General features: G+C 39.7%; 1 protein-coding gene across 1 annotated transcript; it reads left to right on the top strand.

The window, feature by feature from the left end:
- The first annotated feature begins 71 nt into the window (after window positions 1-71).
- Window positions 72-19,888, top strand: LOC129347290 (RPA-related protein RADX-like). The gene is given in 19 exon segments (XM_055007862.1): window positions 72-167; window positions 883-988; window positions 1,515-1,704; window positions 1,792-1,898; window positions 2,699-2,833; window positions 3,983-4,149; window positions 8,079-8,235; window positions 9,282-9,390; window positions 9,657-9,748; window positions 9,839-9,964; window positions 11,296-11,391; window positions 11,470-11,643; window positions 12,350-12,474; window positions 16,968-17,125; window positions 17,985-18,029; window positions 18,191-18,234; window positions 19,070-19,330; window positions 19,654-19,686; window positions 19,689-19,888. Coding segments are annotated over 19 exon segments (2,367 nt in total). The 5' UTR covers window positions 72-110; the 3' UTR covers window positions 19,874-19,888.
- Window positions 19,889-20,918: the final 1,030 nt, after the last annotated feature.

Genomic DNA, 20,918 nt, shown 5'->3' with positions numbered 1-20,918 from the left:
TTTAGTTTTCACCTGTAGCCCCGTTCTGATGGATAAATATTGAATTAATGATCAGCATCCTCTGCCTACATCTCCCATAATGCACCGCACTGTTGTGGTTCCGGAACAACATGGCGGCCGCGGGCTGCGTCTTCCACAGAACCCTGGGCAGGTCCGACGGGAACAAGGTCTGATTGAAGTGCCTTTCACCGCCGTTATCGATACGTTTCCGATCAGTTTAATTGATCAGGCTGTGACGCAGCCGGTTTCCGGTTCCAGCCCACCAGACTCCATTCAGATATCTGCCGTTTTAATGCCGCGTCGCCCCGCAGCGTCTGTCCGGCTCAAACACAAACTTAAAGGTTTAACTCATAACAGAGAGTCGTCAAGTGGATTATTAATGAGCCGAATTTAACACAACTATATAACTACTTAGAATCACCTTCCATCTGGGCTGTAGATCTCTTCACTGTTAACCGACAACAAATCCAACCGTAAATGATCCAATATTTGCATTGAGCCGCGGTAAAGGGTTGATGTGGAACCAAGAGCCTCCTGGTGGAGAACAGACTGTAGTGTGTTAAATTTACAATAAGAATAATTCAGAGAAACACTCACTGTGTTGTAAACATGTTGACTAATAACTGACAACTAATCCAGCTGATTGCATTGTGTAGTTTTTACCCTTGACTTTGTCTTGTCTTTTTTACCCTTGTCTTTGTCTTGTGTAATTTTTACCCTTGTCTTTGTCTTGTTGTGTAGTTTGTACCCTTGTCTTCGTCTTGTTGTGTAGTTTGTACCCTTGTCTTTGTCTTGTTATGTAGTTTATACCTTTGTCTTGTTGTGTAGTTTATACCCTTGTCTTTGTCTTGTGTAGTTTTCACCCTTGTTTTTGTCTTGCAGGTGTCCTCTGCTGTGGTGTGCAGGGAGTCCCTCCATGTGGTGGCGCTGCAGCGTTACAGCAGAGATCAGGGTTCTCCGGTCTACTTCCCTCAGGCCGTCCTCAGCGGTGAGACAACTGACAATCAGAACTGACAGAATTAAAGCCTGAAATTTAGTCCTGTTTTTTTTTTAATCCCAGCATTCGTCCTCTCAGAGAAGTTCACGTAATAGAAGACCTGACGAGGTTTAAACCAAGAACCCAACATGTTCCCTCTGGATTCCCTTTGAGCAACAGTTGGAAGGAACCAAAGCACCTCCATTAGAACCAGAACCAGAACCAGGCTCAGGACGGGTCAGCAGGAGATCAGTCCGATAGATGGGGCTGCTCATGAAGGATTTTAGATTCTGTCCTGGATTTACAGGGAGTCAATAGAGTTAGGAGGAGAAATATGGTCTCTGTTACTGGTTCTACTGGTTTACTGGTTCTGTTGGTTTACTCATTCTACTGGTTCTGCTGGTTTTCTGGTTCTACCGGTTTACTGGTTTATTGGTTCTGTTAGTTTACTGGTTCTGCTGGTTTAATGGTTCCTGTTAGTTTACTGGTTCTGTTGGTTTATTCATTCTACTGGTTCTACTGGTTTTCTGGTCTTCAGGGGACGACCTGTACGACGTCACGCTGTCTGACGGTGACTGCAGACTTCAGGTGACTCTGGATCCGGGTCTGAACTGGCTGGTGGAGAGGAACGTCCTGCGGTCCGGACAGATGCTGAGGAACGCCGCCTTCAGCTCCACCATGACCGCCCAGCTCCCAGCATGCACCGGGGCCTGCAGGGGGACAGACAGGTGGGTGGGAGACAGGTGAGGACAGGTGAAGACACGTGAGGACAGGTAAGTTTGCTGTTGCGCTGTGATTGGCTGTCTCTCCTGCAGCTACAGGATGGTGAGCGTGGACGTTCCCGGTCCAGGTGAGGACGGAGACGGGAGGACAGGTGTGGACTGGGACTCTCTGCCCTGGTTTGGATCCTCAGTAGCTGCAGGTGAGACCGTCTCACCTGGAGATGAAACTCAATCAGAACTTCTTCTTCTGTGGTTTCTGACGGAGTCCAAGTCTAGATCCAGGAGGAACCAGGAACCAGATCTGAGCTCAACATCCAGAAGTTTCCTCTAAATCACTTTATTCTGTCTCAGTTAAAATTTATTTAAAAAAAAAAAAAAAAACAGAACGGTGTCCAAAATAGTCTGCAAGGTTTTCCAAAATAAATCACAAATTATGAAGAAATTACATGAATGAGACTGAAATGTGTCTGAAATGAATGAAAAATTGGCCACAATGAATCTAAATTTGTTAAAAAATGTATTTAAAAAATGACCAAAACAATCAAAAATTGTCTAAAATTAATCTAATCTTTAAACTTTCTAAAACATTTACCAAAAATATTCCAAACTTTTCTAAAATGAATCCAAATTTGTTTAGAATTCATAAAAATTAACCAAAAATAATCTAAAGTTTTCCAAAATGAATGTAAATGAGTTAAAATGTATAAAATATTTACCACACTAATCAAAAATGGTCTTAAATTGGTCTAAATTTGTTAAAAAATTGACCAAAAATAATCAGAAACTGTCTAATATTGATCAAAATTTCTTTAGAATTTATAAAACATGTACCAAAAATAATCAAAAATTGTCTAAAATGAATCTAAATTTGTTTAGAATAACAAAGTATTGTCCCAGATCTGTCCATTCATCGACAGAAGAAGAACTTCTCAGAAACTCAAGTGTTTTTAACCATCAATAACGCCTTGGCTGATCGAGCAATTGGTTCTGGATCCTGCAGCCCCATTGGTTCCCCTCAGAGCCAATCGGAGTGTCTTCCTGCCGTTGTGGAATAACGTGGACTACAGCGGACAGGTGTGGATGGAGGCTCCGCCCACTGAGGAGGAGGAGGATGAAGAGGAAGATGGAGAGGAAGGTACAGATAGATTTAAACATCACTGGACTCACTCATGTTTAGAGACACATCCAGAAATATTCTGTAAAAATATTCTGTTTCCTGTTCATCCAACAGATCAGGAAAAAAAGTAACAACTCCTTTATCCAGTTTTCTGGTCCAATAAGTGACGGAAATCAGTTTAGGATTTATCAGGTGTCTACAGTTAATACAGATTTGCCCAATAATTCATCTAAATTTGTTCAACATGAATCAAAATTAGTCCAAAATCAGATAGAATAATCCCAAATTAATCTACATTTGTCCAAAATAATCTAAATCTGTCTAAAAAAGATCAATATTTGTCTAAAACTAGAAAAAATTTGTCCAAAAATAATCCCAAATTTTCCAACATTTGTCAAAATTTGTCCAAAATGAATCTAAATGTGTCCAAAATAATCAAAAAATTGCCAAAAATGATTCAAAATTTGCCCACCAATAATTAAAATTGTCCAAAATGAATCACAAATTGTCCAAAATGTATCAAAATTTGTCCAAATTAATCAAAATTTGTCCAAATTTGTCAAACATTAATATTTTTCCAAAAAAATTAAATTGTCCAAAATAATAAAAATTATCCAACATTTGTCAAGAATATTCCAAAATTAGACAAAATTTGTCCAAAATTAATCAAAAATTGTCCAAAAGTCATCAAAATTTGTTTAAAATAATCCCAAATTGTACAACATTAGTCAAAATTTGTCCAAATTAATCAATTTGCCAAAAATAGATCAGAATATGTCCAAAATAGATCAAAAAATTGTCCAAAATTATTCTAAATTTGCCCAACAATAATTAAAATTGTCCAGTAATTTTGCAAAATTTGTCCAAATTAATCTAAATTTGTCCAAAATCTGTCCAAAATAATCAACATTTGTCTAAAATTAGTCAAAAATTGTCCAAAATATATCCAAATTTGTTCAAAATAATAAAAAATTATCTAACATTTGTCAGAAATTGTCCAAAATTAGTCCAAATTCGTCCAAAATTAATCCAAATTTGTCCAAATGAAATAAATGTGTCCACACAGTGGGTTCTTGAATCAGCTTCGAGTCTGATAATAAATATTTGAACATTTTAAATCATAAATAAACTGAAACCAGTGAATCTATTTCTCATATCTGTCTCCAGGACGACGTCCAACTGTCACCGTCTCCCGGCTCAGAGACTCCTTCCTGTCTGGTCGCCGTGGCGTCACCAGGGGTGCCGTCCAGCATCAGCTGATTGTACGCATCATCAACAAGTCTCCGCTGACCTATTACGGGAGGACGGACAGGAACTGTGAATGTCCATATAAGGTCAGTGGGGATGGACAGGAACTGTGAATGTCCATATAAGGTCAGTGAGGATGAACAGGAACTGTGAATGTCCATATAAGGTCAGTGAGGATGAACAGGAACTGTGAATGTCCATATAAGGTCAGTGGGGATGGACAGGAACTGTGAATGTCCATATAAGGTCAGTGGGGATGGACAGGAACTGTAAATGTCCATATAAGGTCAGTGAGGACAGACAGAAACTGTGAATGTCCATATGAAGTCAGTGGGGATGGACAGGAACTGTAAATGTCCATATAAGGTCAGTGGGGACGGACGGGAACTGTAAATGTCCATATAAGGTCAGTGAGGATGGACGGGAACTGTGAATGTCCATATAAGGTCAGTGAGGACTTACAGGAACTGTGAATGTCCATATAAGGTCAGTGGGGACGGACGGGAACTGTAAATGTCCATATAAGGTCAGTGGGGACGGACGGGAACTGTAAATGTCCATATAAGGTCAGTGAGGACTTACAGGAACTGTGAATGTCCATATAAGGTCAGTGAGGACGGACAGGAACTGTGAATGTCCATATAAGGTCAGTGAGGACGGACAGGAACTGTGAATGTCCATATAATGTCAACGAGGATGAACAGGAACTGTGAATGTCCATATAAGGTCAGTGGGGATGGACAGGAACTGTGAATGTCCATATAAGGTCAGTGGGGATGGACAGGAACTGTGAATGTCCATATAAGGTCAGTGAGGACGAACAGGAACTGTGAATGTCCATGTAAGGTCAGTGAGGACAGACAGAAACTGTGAATGTCCATATGAAGTCAGTGGGGATGGACAGGAACTGTAAATGTCCATATAAGGTCAGTGGGGACGGACGGGAACTGTAAATGTCCATATAAGGTCAGTGAGGACTTACAGGAACTGTGAATGTCCATATAAGGTCAGTGAGGACGGACAGGAACTGTGAATGTCCATATAAGGTCAGTGAGGACGGACAGGAACTGTGAATGTCCATATAAGGTCAGTGAGGACTTACAGGAACTGTGAATGTCCATATAAGGTCAGTGAGGACGGACAGGAACTGTGAATGTCCATATAAGGTCAGTGAGGACTTACAGGAACTGTGAATGTCCATATAAGGTCAGTGAGGATGAACAGGAACTGTGAATGTCCATATAAGGTCAGTGGGGATGGACAGGAACTGTGAATGTCCATATAAGGTCAGTGGGGATGGACAGGAACTGTAAATGTCCATATAAGGTCAGTGGGGACGGACGGGAACTGTAAATGTCCATATAAGGTCAGTGAGGACAGACAGAAACTGTGAATGTCCATATGAAGTCAGTGGGGATGGACAGGAACTGTAAATGTCCATATAAGGTCAGTGGGGACGGACGGGAACTGTAAATGTCCATATAAGGTCAGTGAGGACGAACAGGAACTGTGAATGTCCATGTAAGGTCAGTGAGGACAGACAGAAACTGTGAATGTCCATATGAAGTCAGTGGGGATGGACAGGAACTGTAAATGTCCATATAAGGTCAGTGGGGACGGACGGGAACTGTAAATGTCCATATAAGGTCAGTGAGGACTTACAGGAACTGTGAATGTCCATATAAGGTCAGTGAGGACGGACAGGAACTGTGAATGTCCATATAAGGTCAGTGAGGACTTACAGGAACTGTGAATGTCCATATAAGGTCAGTGAGGATGAACAGGAACTGTGAATGTCCATATAAGGTCAGTGGGGATGGACAGGAACTGTGAATGTCCATATAAGGTCAGTGGGGATGGACAGGAACTGTAAATGTCCATATAAGGTCAGTGAGGACGAACAGGAACTGTGAATGTCCATGTAAGGTCAGTGAGGACAGACAGAAACTGTGAATGTCCATATGAAGTCAGTGGGGATGGACAGGAACTGTAAATGTCCATATAAGGTCAGTGGGGACGGACGGGAACTGTAAATGTCCATATAAGGTCAGTGAGGACAGACAGAAACTGTGAATGTCCATATAATGTCAACGAGGATGAACAGGAACTGTGAATGTCCATATAAGGTCAGTGGGGATGGACAGGAACTGTGAATGTCCATATAAGGTCAGTGGGGATGGACAGGAACTGTGAATGTCCATATAAGGTCAGTGAGGACGAACAGGAACTGTGAATGTCCATGTAAGGTCAGTGAGGACAGACAGAAACTGTGAATGTCCATATGAAGTCAGTGGGGATGGACAGGAACTGTAAATGTCCATATAAGGTCAGTGGGGACGGACGGGAACTGTAAATGTCCATATAAGGTCAGTGAGGACTTACAGGAACTGTGAATGTCCATATAAGGTCAGTGAGGACGGACAGGAACTGTGAATGTCCATATAAGGTCAGTGAGGACGGACAGGAACTGTGAATGTCCATATAAGGTCAGTGAGGACTTACAGGAACTGTGAATGTCCATATAAGGTCAGTGAGGACGGACAGGAACTGTGAATGTCCATATAAGGTCAGTGAGGACTTACAGGAACTGTGAATGTCCATATAAGGTCAGTGAGGGCGGACAGGAACTGTGAATGTCCATATAAGGTCAGTGAGGACTTACAGGAACTGTGAATGTCCATATAAGGTCAGTGAGGGCGGACAGGAACTGTGAATGTCCATATAAGGTCAGTGAGGACGGACAGGAACTGTGAATGTCCATATATGGTCTGTTCTTCAAGATTCTTCAGTAAAAAATTGTTCAAAACTTTCTGAAACTGTTTGAAAATATTTTAAGCCACAAATGCTTCAGAAGTTCTCCAGAATGACTCAGAATGAGTCCAAAAATTATCTGAAACATTTGACTTGAATCCTGTCCCCAAATTTATATAAAATAATTGTCCAACATCAGTTGAAATTTATCTGAAGTCACTCAGAACTTAAACTACAATAATGCAAGTTATTTGGTACAGCTTTCCTGTAATTGTGGACAAATTTAGGTTATTTTTGGACTAATTGAGTTTAATTTTGACAAATTTAGATTCATATTGGAAAAAATCTGATTAATTTTTGAGCATTTTTTATTTATTTAAGACAGATTGTGATTATTTTGGACAGATATACATTCATTCTGGAAAAAGTTTGATTGTTTTGGGGCAAATTTTGACAATTTTTAGACAAATGTAGATTTATTTTTGGACTAGTTATTTTTTAATTTGAACAAATTTAGATTCAGTTTGGACAAATTTAAATGATTTATTGATTGATTGTTTTGGAAATGTTTATATTTGGACACATTTGATGAATTTTGGACAAATTGACTTTAATTTGGCCAAATTTAGATTCATTCTGGTCAAATTTTCGTCATTTGTGGACAAATTTAGATTAATTTTTGACATTTTTTTAAAATTAATTTTTGACAAATTCGGATTAATTTTGGACAATTTTTTACTTAATTTTGGCCAAATTTTAATAATCTTTGGAAAAATTTTGATAGATTTTTGATATTTTTTATTTTTAATTCATTTTTGACAAATTTAGATTATTTTTGACCATTTTTTAATCACTGGACAATTTTACTTGAATTTGGACAATTTTTGATTATTGTTGGACAAATTTTGGTGTGAATTGGCAGTGTTTATTTGGTGGACGTATTTCTTCAGAATGATTAGAAACTTGGCCATAACATGACCGTGACGGTGTGACCTAGGGTTCTGAGGTGTTTTGTGATGAGTTGTGGAGCTTTAGATCCAGGTCTGGCTGAAGACAGCGTTAGAATGAACTCTGTAGAGAGCAGTGGAGGACCTACAGCGGATCCCTGAGGAACTCCGGACCTCATTAAAGAGAACAGAGGAGGACCCACAGCGGATCCCTGAGGAACTCTTGACCTCATTATAAACTCTGTAGAGAACAGAGGAGGACCTACAGCGGATCCCTGAGGAACTCTGGCCCTCCTTAACGTCTGTGTTTCCTCCAGGCGGTGTTGGAGCTGTGCGACCAGACAGGAAGTGTGTGTGCCGTGTTGTGGAACAGTGTGTGTGTCAGCTGGTATCGTCGTCTCAAGCCCGGTGACATCGTCGGCCTGCGACGCTTCCGAGTCAAGCAGCGTTACCAGGCGGAGCCGGGAGTCATCGGTAACCAGATCTGAAGTAGAGCTGCTCTAAACCTGAACCAGGAACTAAACCTAAGCTTAGTTCGGAACTGAAGGTTCTCTAAAACACTACGGTAGTTATCTGAACATTAAACATGATTTTGTTTTCCTCCAGTTAAAGGATTGAGTGATTTTAAAACACATGCAGATAAAATCACCTGGCTTCAGGTAAAGAACTCATTATTTCAAAACAAAGTGACTTAAAATGTGTCCTAAATGACTCAACAATTGTCCTAAACAAACTGAAACTTGTCTCACATTTGTCCTGAATGACAACATCTTTTCAAACATGACTTTACATTTTTTTTAAAAAAAAAATGATTTTAATGTTGTTTAGAATGGCTTAAAATATGTCCACAATTACTTTAAACTAGTCTAAAAAGACTAAAACAATATAAAATTCCTCAAAAGTTGTTCCAAATGAGTAGAAGATGTTTAAAACAGCTCGAAAAACGTTCAGTGACTCAAAATGTTTCCAAAATGGCTGAAAATGTGTCATGAATGACTCAGTAGTTGTCCTAAACAGCTTGAAACTTGACTCGCATTTGTCCAGAATGACAACATCTTTTCAAACATGACTTTACATTTGAAAAAAATGACTTTACACTTGTTTAGAATGGCTTAAAATATGTCCAAAATTAGTTTAAACTAGTCTAAAAAGACTAAAAAAAAAATCATCTAAAATTACTGAAAAATTGCTCCAGATAGGTAAAAGATGTTTAGAACAACTCGGAAAACATTCAGAAATATTTCAAATTTGTCCACAGTCTGTTTCCTTAAGACCTTAACATAAGTTTCCAAAGTGACTCAAAAATGACTTAAGCTGGTCCAAAATGGCTCACATGATGCCCAAATAAGTTAAAAAATGGTCCAAAATAGCTAAACACGTGTCTGAAATTACTCAGAATTAGACATCTTGAAACCTGTCCAACATGACTGTTATGTTCTCCAGATGTTCGGAGACTATTTCTGTCATTTTACAGATAGAGGCAGCAGAATAAACCTCTGTGTTTCTGTTGTTCTGTGTAGAAATCAGTGTTAACAGCAGGAACCCTGCAGCTCAGATATCCGTCCTCCCAGAATCCTCCGTTTCACCCGAGTACGTCCCACCAGCCGTCATCTACAGCTTCTACAACAGGTAAAGATCACACGGTCAGATGGTCCACACTAACGGGACCTGTTCAGAATGTCCTCATAATTCAAACTGTCCTCATAATTCAAACATCCTCATAATTCAAACGTCCTCATAATTCAAACTGTCTTCATAATTCAAATGTCCTAGTAATTCACAAATGTCCTCATGATTCAAACGTCCTCATAATCCACAAACGTCCTCATTATTCAAACGTCCTCATAATTCAAACGTCCCCACAATCCAAACTGTCCTGTCTCTGTTGCTGTCAGTCAGCAGATCCTGGACCAGCCTCATGACACCGTGTGTGATGTCATCGGCGTGCTGACATTCGTAGGACGGTCTGAGCGAATCAGGAGTAAGGGTGAGGGTTACCACGGTGACGGTGTGATACTCTGATGTTGGTATGTTTTTACAGTTTTTCAGAAGTAATAATCTGCGTGTTCACTGGTAGATGGCAAAGGGGCGGAGCTTGTGGAGTATCGCTGGCTGCAATTGGAGGACGGTGCCAGCGATCAACCAATCATGGTGAAGCTCTTCTCTACGTCACAGCCTGAGACTCACCTGAAGCTCCACCCAGGTGAGACGCAGGAATAACGTTTCATTCTCCAAAATTACTTCAGTCTGTTCAAAACAATTTAAAATGTGTTAAAAAAAAGCTAAAATATGTTGAAAATGACTAAAACGTGACTAACATGACTTGAAGTTGTCCTGAATAACTAGAAATCTGTTAAAATGACAAAAATGTGTCTAAAATGAATCAAAAATTGTCTAAAATGACTAGAAACATCTCCAAATATCGTGACATTTTCTGGATTGATGCAAAATTTGTCCAAAATCAGTCAAATGTGTCCGAAACAACTTAAAACATGTTTTTAAAAAACTAAAATATGTTGAAAATGACTAAAACGCGTCTTAAATGACTTGAAGTTTTCTTAAATAACTTGAAATCTGATAAAATGAGAAAAATTTGTCTAAAGCGAATCAAAAATTGTCCATAATTATTCAAAATTTGTCAAAAATTAATAAAAAGTGTCCAAAATAATCAAAAAATTGTCCAGGATTTATCAAAAATTGTTGAAAATTTATCAAAAATAATTAAAAAATGCTCCAAAATGAGACAAAATTTGTCCAAAATGAGTCAAACGTGTCCAAAACAACTTAAAAACATGTCAAGAAATATATATTGAAAATGACTAAAACATGGCTTGAATGAGTTGAAGTTGTGCTAAATAACTCGAAATCTGTTAAAATGACCAAAAAATGTCTAAAATTAGTCAGACTTTGTCACAAATTGATGTCAATTTGTCAAAAATTAATAAAAAATTATCAAAAATAGTCCAAAATTTATCAAAATATGTCCAAATATACCATATTTTTTCCAAAATTAATAAAAAATTGTCCAAACTGAGTCATAATATGAAAAAAATCTAAATTTGTCAAAAGTGAATGGAAATTGGTCAAAAATTTATAAAAAAAACTTCTCTAAAATGAATCAAAAATGGTCCAAAATTAATCAAAAAATGTCTAAGATTCATCAAAATTTGTCTAAAATTGATCAAAATTCATCTAAAGTATTCACAATTTCTCTACAATTTATCAAAATGTGTCTAAAATTGATCCAAATTTTAACAAAATCTATATAACTTTGTCCAACATTAATCAAAAATTGTCCACAATGTATCAAAAATTGTTCAAAATGTATCTAAATTTGTTTGAAATTTATCACAAATCATCCAAAATTAATCAGAATGTATCTAAAATATATCTGATACTGTCCAAACTGAGTGATAATTTGTCAGGAAGAACTGTGACGTTCCATCAGACTGACTTTGTTGACGTTTCTGTTTCCATGGAAACAGTGAATAACCTCCATGTTTGCGTCTCTGTTTCCATGGAAACGGTCTCCAGCCTCGATCCTGGTCGGTACCAGACTGAAGCTGGTCCGGGCCTCGGAGCAGACGTCCTACCTGACCAACAGCGCCTACACTCAGGTGTACTGCTCAGGTAAGCGGGATGGGCGGGGCTTGTTTGAGGTCCTGTCTGTCCATCTGCATCCTGATTGGCTGACCGTGTGACTGACAGGTCAGGGCCACCACTCCCAGATGAGCTACCGACGGCTGCGGCCGGTCCGATGCTTCCTGGACTGGCTGAGGACGCAGGAGGACGCCGCCGTGCTGAGCAGGGCTCTGATTGGAGGGTTCTTCACGTACCCGCCCCCTCCTGTCTCCATGGAGACCTACATGAAGGAGCGCAGAGGTCAGTTTGTTTACCGTTTACTGTTTGTATACTGTTTGTTTACTGTTTATTTACTCTTTGCTATTTGTTTACAGTTTGTTTACTGTTTATTTACTGTTTATTCGTTGTTATTTACAGTTTATTTACAGTTTATTTACTGTATATTCATTGTTATTTACAGTTTTTTTGTTCCTGTTTGCTATTTGTTTACAATTTATTTGCTGTTTGTTATTGTTTATTTGCTGTTTACTGCTATTCATGTACTGTTTATTTACTGTTTATTCCTGTTTGTTTTTGTTTATTTACTGTTTATTCCTGTATGTTATTGTTGATTTAGTGTTTGTTACTATTCATTTACTGTTTATTTGTCATTTATTTGCTGTTTATTTACTGTTTATTTACTATTTATTTTCTGGGGGGGGCTGTGTCTTTGGACACATTTTGAATAATCTTTTATGTGTTTTAAGTTAATTTATCTGTGATTTCTTTAGTCACTTTAGAGGAACCTGTGATGATTTTGAACATATTTTCAGACATTATTAACGAGCTGTAAGTCATTTCTGGACTCGTTTTCCTCGTTTTGGAGAAGATCCAGTTGTTAGTGTGAGTTTTTCTTATTTTCTGACGTGTTCTGGACAGATCAGAGGTTTACTTCCTGAATCCTCTGACATGGTTCAGGTCTTTAAACTGAAGTAACCTCCAGTCTGACCACCTGCCGCTCTTCCAGGTGAGCCGGGATTCCTGCGAGGGGCGGAGCTTCAGATGGCGCTGGACAGACTCTGTTACCGGGAGCGATGCACCTTCTGTATCCAGGCAACCGTCACCACGGTTACCTACAGCCGCCTAGGAGAGGTGACGGCAGACGTTTACCGTTGCTTGTTTTTATGTTTTTACAGAAAGGTTTTAGTTCATATTCTGCTGTAAAACTGGAGCTTTAGAGAGGAAAATATAAAAACAAAACAGCTCCAGATGTCCCAAAATATTAGTCAAAAACCTGTCCGAACTTATTCAGAACTTGTCCAGAATAATTAACAGTTTTCCAAAATTAGCCAGAAGGTTAGAAAATCATCCAAAGTTACTCTCTGTGTCTACAATGCCCCAAACTTTGTCCAGAAAGACTAAAATTGTCCAAATTTCACTAAAATGACGGAAATTTATACAAAATTTATGACACAAATTCTAAAAAATGAATAAAAGTGTCTAAAATGGATCAAAAATTGTCCAAAATCGATCAAAGTTTGGCCAGAATTTTTCAAATGTGTCTAAAACAACTTAAAATGTGTCAGAATAAGACTAAAATCTGTTGAAAATGAGTAAAACAGGACTTGAATGAGTTGAGGTGGTCCTAAATAACTTGAAATCTGTTCAAATGACAGGAATTTGTCTAAAATCAATCGAAAATTGTCCAAAATTAATGAAAATATGTCAAAATGTATCCAGATTTGTCTAAAATTAAGCAAAAATTGCCCAATATGAGTCATATTTTGTCCAAAATGAATATAAAATGCTCCAAAATTTATCAAAGTTTGTCTAAAATTGATCAAAATTTGTCTAAAATAATCCAAACTTAAACCTAAACTCCAAATGTCCAAATTTGACCAAAACAACTGAAATTTCCACAAAATTTATGACACAAATTCTAAAAAATTGTCTACAATGACTTGAACATTTTAAAGAACGACATAAAATTTGCAGAAAGTAACAAGAATTTGTGCACTTTTAAAAAGTCCAAAAATTGTCTATACTCATCTAAAATTAATCAAAATTACTGAAATTTGTCAAAAAATTCTTGAAATGTCAAAACTTACATGAAAAATTTCCAAATTAGTCTAAAACGTGTTCAGATTTTTTTTGAAATGACATGAAAAATGTCCAAAGGTATAAAAACTAGTCTAAAAGGACTTAAAATGTCCAAATTTCACCAAAATAACTGAAATTATGACGTAAAACCTCCAGAAGAGTTTAAATTAATAAAAATAATGGTTTTAAAGAAATGTCCAGAGTTATTCTAAAGTGTCTAAGATTGACCAGATTTTTGTGAATGTCCTTTGTGAGAAAGTTTTGATTCGTTTTAGGACAAATCTGACACATTTTAAAGACATATTTCACATATTTTGGGTCATTTTTGACAAGTTTTGAGTCATACTGGACAAATTCTTGGTAATTTTGTACAAATTTTGTGATTTTGGACAAATTTCGAGTAATTTTTTATGTGTTTTGAGTTAATTTAGACAAGTGTTTGTAATTTTGGACAAGTCTTTAGACATTATGGAGTCCTTTCAGTAATTTTTGGAGAAATATTTTGTCTTTTTCGGACAAATTTTGAATCGTTTTTGGTCAAATCTGACACATTTTTAAAGACATTTTTAGCAAAGTTTTGGTCATTTTTGACAGTGTTTTAGTTATTTCGAACAGATTTAAGTCATTTTAGACAATTTTGAGTCATATTGGACAAATTCTTTGTAGTTCTGTACTAGTTTTCAAAGTCAAAGTCAGCTTTATTGTCGGTTCTGCTACATGCGTACACATACAGAGAATTGAAACTGCATTTCTCTCTAACCCTAAAACGTGAAAACTAAAGCTAAAAATTTAAGATACAATCAAACATCAGAGAAAAACAAAAAGACAACAATCCTAATCTACATGCGGCACAATTTAGTCTATTGTTCAGAACCTGAGTATTGTAGTACAACCGAGGACAAGAGTGCAAACTGGCATTTAGGAGAAAACATTAAAGTGACTTAGTGTCAAACAGATCATGTGCTGTTCCAGTGCAGATCAGAGGTTATTGACCAGAGTTGTGTATGTGGGGGAAGGGGGTGGTAGAGAGTTCAGCTTCCTGACAGCCTGGTGGATGAAGCTGTTGCTCAGTGGGCTGGTCCTGGTCCTCAGACTCTTCAGTCTCCTCCCTGATGGCAGCAGGCTGAACAGGTTGTGGGATGGGTGTGTGGGGTCTCCTGCAATGCTTAGTGCTTTGGGAGTGAGGTGGGTGCTGTAGATGTCCTGGAGGGAGGGGAGAGAGACACCAACAATCCTTTCTGCTGCTTTCACGATGCGCTGGAGGGTCCTGCAGCAGGAGGAGGTGCAGGAGTCGTACCACGCTGTGATGCTGCTGGACAGGATGCTCTCCATGGTGCCTCTATAGAAGGTGGACATGATGGGGGCGGGGCACTGGCTCTTCTCAGCTTACACAGGAAGTAGAGACGTTGTTGTGCCTTCCTGACCAGTGATGTTGTGTTTCTGGTCCAGGAGAGATTTTCTGAGACGTACACACCCAGGAACTTGGTGCTGCTCACCCTCTCCACAGCCGCACCGTTGATGTTGAGAGGAGCATGCTGGGTGTGTCCTCTCCTGAAGTCAACAACCATCTCCTTTGTCTTCTCCATGTTCAGAGAGAGGTTGTTGGTGCTGCACCACCTGGCCAGGTTGCTCACCTCACTCCTGTATTGTGTCTCATCGCTGTTACTGATGAGACCCACCACAGTTTGTCATCCGCAAACTTTATAAAAGATTGGAGCTGTGAGCTGGAGTGCAGTCATGGGTGAGCAGGGTGAAGAGTAGGGGGCTCAGCACACATCCTTGGGGGGCCCCATGTTCAGGATGATGGTGCTCGATGTCTTGCTGCTGACCTGTACTGCCTGTGGTCTCCCTGTCAGGAAGTCCAGTAGCCAGTTACACAGTGAGGTGTTGAGTCCAAGCTGGTCTAGTTTGTGGATGAGCTGCTGGGAGATGACGGTGTTAAATGCTGAACTAAAGTCTATGAACAGCATTCTAACATTAGAGTCCTTGTTTTCCAGGTGTGTGAGGGCTGAGTGGAGTGCAGTGGAGATTGCATCATCGGTTGAGCGGTTGGTCCGATATGCAAACTGGTAGGGGTCCAGGGTGGGTGGGAGGAGGGATTTGATGTGGTGCATGACTAGCACCAAGTTCACTCCCATCCTATCAGGATGGGAGTGAGTGCAACTGGGCGGTAGTCATTGAAGGAGGAGGGGGATGACTTCTTCAGTACCGGGATGATGGTGGCTGTTTTGAGGCACGTGGGGACAACAGCCTGCTGAGGGCTCTCTGGGGACAGTGACAGCACCTGGTCACTGGGAGGAGGTGTGGTCTTCTGTGCAGGGGTGCTGTTGTTTGCTTCAAAACGGCCAAAGAAAGTCATTCACCTCACTCGAGAGACAGGTTGGCCCTAGCTATCCTCAGGCCTGCCTCGTCTCCAGCTCTGAAGGCATTGTTTCATACCTTCAGGAGCCTGTAAACCTCCCCTGTCAGCCACAGCTTCTGATTAGCCTGAACAGTGACGGTCTTGGTGGCTGTTACATCATCAGTGCACCTGGTGATGTAGGCAGTGACAGCCTCTGTGTACTCCTGGAGGTCTGTAGTGTTATTGTAGGTGGCAGCTTGTTTAAATACATCCCAGTCTGTGGTGATGAAACAGTCCTGAAGTGCCTCTGAAGACCCTTGTGGCCACACACGTACCTGTTTCTGAACTGGTTTGATGGTTTTAACCAGTGGTCTGTATGCTGGAATTAGCATAACAGTAATATGGTCTGAGGCACCAAGGTGTGGCAGGGAAAGGCCTTGTAGGCTCTTCTCTGGGTCGTATAAACAAGATCCAGTATGTTGTCTCCCCGGGTAGGAAAGTCTATGTGCTGGTGCATGCTGGGAAACACAGTCTTTGGATCCGCATGGTTAAAGTCCCCAGCCAGGATCAGGATCAGAGGTTTTTGGACAAATTTTGAGTCCATTTTTAGATTTTTTGAGTTAATTTAGACAAGTGTTTGTGATTTGGGACAAGTCTTTAGACATTTTGGACTCGTTTTAGTCATTTTTGGCAAAATTCATCTGTCATTTTAGACAATTTTGGGTCATTTAAGGACAAATCGTGCACATTTTGAAGACATTTTTGGACAAATTTAAGTTATTTTAGACAAGTTTGAGTCATACTGGACAAATTCTCAGTAATTTTGGTGAAGTTTTTGTGATTTTTTTGGACAAATTTTGAGTAATTTTTTATGTGTTTTGAATTTATTTAGACAAGTGTTTGTGATTTTGGACTTCTTTTCTCCATTTAGAGAAACTTTTAATAATTTTAATTACAAAAAAGTGTCCAAAATTTGCTCTAATTTGTCTAAAAATCTACCAAAATTAGATGACAATTTTCCAAAATTAGTCTCAAATGAGTTCATGTTTTAAAGAAGTCATGAAAAATGTCCAAAAAGAATTCTATAAACTGATATAAAACGTGTCCACAGATATAAAACTGGTCCTGAGTGACTAGTGGGTTGAAGCGTCTCTTCTGTGTTTTCTCTTTCTATAATAATCACTGGACATCTGGACTCCTGCAGGACGAACGCTGTTTGTTCTGGACGGATCGATCTTCATCCTTCTCTCCATCCTCCTCCCTCACCCTCCACCCCCCGATCCTCCAGAACTTCTCCGTCCTTCAGTCCAGCATCTTCAGCAGTCAGCCGGTCGACGCCTCGAACTCCCACCAGACAGCAGGGTGACGCTTTAAACCAGTTCATTATCAGACTTTAAAACAGTTTATTATTGACTTTAAACCAGTTTATTATCAGACTTTAAACCAGTTTATTATTGACTTTAAACCAGTTTATCAGACTTTAAACCAGTTTATTATCAGACTTTGAACCAGTTTATTATTGACTTTAAACCAGTTTATTATCAGACTTTAAACCAGTTTATTATCAGACTTTGAACCAGTTTATTATTGACTTTAAACCAGTTTATTATCAGACTTTAAACCAGTTTATTATCAGACTTTAAACCAGTTTATTATCAGACTTTGAACCAGTTTATTATTGACTTTAAACCAGTTTATTATCAGACTTTAAACCAGTTTATTATCAGACTTTGAACCAGTTTATTATTGACTTTAAACCAGTTTATTATCAGACTTTAAACCAGTTTATTATCAGACTTTAAACCAGTTTATTATTGACTTTAAACCAGTTTATCAGACTTTAAACCAGTTTATTATCAGACTTTGAACCAGTTTATTATTGACTTTAAACCAGTTTATTATCAGACTTTAAACCAGTTTATTATCAGACTTTAAACCAGTTTATTATTGACTTTAAACCAGTTTATCAGACTTTAAACCAGTTTATTGTCGACTTTAAACCAATTTATTACCAGACTTTATACCAGTTTATTATTGACTTTAAACCAGTTTATTATCAGACTTTAAACCAGTTTATTATTGACTTTAAACCAGTTTATTATTGACTTTAAATCAGTTTATTATGAGACTTTAAACCAGTTTGTTATCTGACTTTAAACCAGTTTGTTATCTGACTTTAAACCCGTTTATTATTGTTATTTTTTACTGGTTTTCTCTGCAGGTCTTTTAAAAGGAAGCTGCTGTCGACTGAAACTCCAAAGAAGAGGTGAGTTCTGGTTTTAAACTGGTCCAGAACCAGAACCTGTGTTTTGGTTTTTCTGGTCCAGATTTAAATCCTGAATGATTCTGGATCCAGAGACTCTTCAGGTCAGTTTAGTTTCCTGTAAATGTTGTTGAACCTGAGGATGAAGTGTTGTGTTTCCTCAGAGGTCCGTGGGTCACACTGCAGCCAGAACACAACACCGACACAGGTGAGACCAGAACCACAACGTTCTAAAGACCTGCAGAACCTCAGGGACTGGAAACATCATGACATCACTGTGGTCGTTTGTGTCTCTTTGTGGTCGTTTTGTGTCTCTTTGTGTCGTTTTGTGTCTCTTTGTGGTCGTTTTATGTCTCTTTGTGGACGTTTGCGTGTCTTTGTGGTTGTTTTGTGTCTCTTTGTGGATGTTTGTGTCTTTTTGTGGTCATTTTGAGTCTCTTTGTGGTCGTTTTGAGTCTCTTTGTGGTCGTTTTGTGTCTCTTTGTAGTCGTTTTGAGTCTCTTTGTGGTAGTTTTGTGTCTCTTTGTGGACATTTGTGTCTCTCTGTGGTACTTTTGTAACTCTTTTTGATAGTTTTATGTCTCTTTGTGGTTGTTTTGTGTCTCTTTGTGGTTGTTTTTGTGTCTGTGGTCGTTTTGTGTCTCTTTGTAGTCGTTTTGTGTCTCTGTGGTTGTTTTGTGTCTCTTTGTGGTTGTTTTGTGTCTCTTTGTGGTCATTTTGTGTTTCTTTGTGGTTGTTTTGTGTCTCTTTGTGGTTGTTTTGTGTCTGTCTCTGTCTCTTTGTGGTTGTTTGTGTGTCTGTGGTCGTTTTGTGTCTCTTTGTGGTCGTTTTGTGTCTCTTTGTGGTCATTTTGTGTCTCTTTGTGGTCGTTTTGTGTCTCTTTGTGGTTGTTTTGTGTCTCTGTCATTGTTTTGTGTCTCTTTGTGGTCATTTTGTGTCTCTTTGTGGTCGTTTTGTGTCTCTTTGTGGTTGTTTTGTGTCTCTTTGTGGTCATTTTGTGCGTCTGAATCTTCCAGCTAATGAATCTTCTCCACCTCCTTCAGTGGTTCTGTTTGAAGCCTCCATGGAGTTCCTGCAGAACGTCAACCCAGACGACAAAGACGACGATGAGGACGATGACGCCTTGTCCTTCGTCACTGCCCCCTCCCCACCCATTGTCCCACCCGTCACCATGGAGACCTTCCCCATGTGTTATGACCACGCCCACTGGGAGGAGCAGACGGCCACCGTGGTGATGGGAGGAAAGACGACGCCGGGGAGGTTCGACCTCGCCATCGACGACTACTACACCCTGAAACTGAGAGGTACACGGTTCTATTACACCCGAGAGGTACACGGTTCTACTACACCTTGAGAGGTACACGGTTCTACTACACCTTGAGAGGTACACGGTTCTATTACACCCTGAGAGGTACACGGTTCTAGTACACCTTGAGAGGTACACGGTTCTACTACACCCTGAGAGGTACACGGTTCTACTACACCCTGAGAGGTACACGGTTCTACTACACCCTGAGAGGTAGGGTTAGCGTTGGCACGAAGAGACACAAAATGACCACAAAGAGACACAAACCGTGTTGTTCAATGTGAGGGTCCAGTTCCATCAGTGTTCTCTGTGTTCCTTTAGCTCTGTCTGACGGGGTTCTGGTCGATGCCGTCTTCCCCCCCACGCCTGGTCTTCCTCCCCCTGCCCCCTCCTGATGCCCCACTCCAACACCTGGACCTCCATCCTGTCACATGGAGCCTTCTCCTCCCACACACCTCCACCTTCACCAGGTCGGTACCGACACTCCTCAGCCGTCCCACGTAGAACCAAACAAGAACATCTGGGTTCTGGTAGAAACTGACCCCAGATCAGGACGGATGCAGGGATGTATTGAGCCTTCTTCCCAACTAATCAGCAGAAACTCCAACTCACAGCTTCTATTCAGGAAACATTTAGAATTCTACCAGAAAGTTCTAAGAATTCTACCTTCATACTGGGAATGTTTACAGAGCTCCAGGTCCTTGGAGTCCATAGAGGAAAACGAGTAGACGAGTAGTCTACTCTAGAACTTTGTCCAGTTGTCGGTAGGTCTACTCTAGAAGTTTTTCCAGTTGTTGGTAGGTCTACTCTAGAACTTTGTCCAGTTGTCGGTAGGTCTACTCTAGAACTTTGTCCAGTTGTCGGTAGGGCTACTCTAGAACTTTTTCCAGTTTCGGTAGATCTACTCTAGAACTTTTTCCAGTTGTCGGTAGGGCTACTCTAGAACTTTTTCCAGTTGTCGGTAGGTCTACTCTAGAACTTTTTCCAGTTGTCGGTAGGTCTACTCTAGAAGTTTTTCCAGTTGTCGGTAGGTCTACTCTAGAACTTTGTCCAGTTGTCGGTAGGTCTACTCTAGAACTTTGTCCAGTTGTCGGTAGGGCTACTCTAGAACTTTTTCCAGTTGTCGGTAGGTCTACTCTAGAACTTTTTCCAGTTGTCGGTAGGGCTACTCTAGAACTTTTTCCAGTTGTCGGTAGGTCTACTCTAGAACTTTTTCCAGTTGTCGGTAGGTCTACTCTAGAACTTTTTCCAGTTGTCGGTAGGTCTACTCTAGAACTTTTTCCAGTTGTCGGTAGGGCTACTCTAGAACTTTTTCCAGTTGTCGGTAGGTCTACTCTAGAACTTTTTCCAGTTGTCGGCAGGTCTACTCTAGAACTTTTTCCAGTTGTCGGTAGGTCTACTCTAGAACTTTCTATAGTTGTTTGTAGGTCTACTCTAGAACTTTCTACAGTTGTCGGTAGGTCTACTCTAGAACTTTTTCCAGTTGTTGGTAGGTCTACTCTAGAACTTTTTCCGGTTGTCGGTAGGTCTACTCTAGAACTTTGTCCAGTTGTCGGTAGGGCTACTCTAGAACTTTTTCCAGTTGT

This window comes from Amphiprion ocellaris, chromosome 23 (assembly GCF_022539595.1).
Source record: "Amphiprion ocellaris isolate individual 3 ecotype Okinawa chromosome 23, ASM2253959v1, whole genome shotgun sequence".
NCBI classification, from domain to species: domain Eukaryota; kingdom Metazoa; phylum Chordata; class Actinopteri; family Pomacentridae; genus Amphiprion; species Amphiprion ocellaris.
Note: the sequence above shows the minus strand (reverse complement) of the source record. Positions and strands in the feature narration are given on the sequence as shown.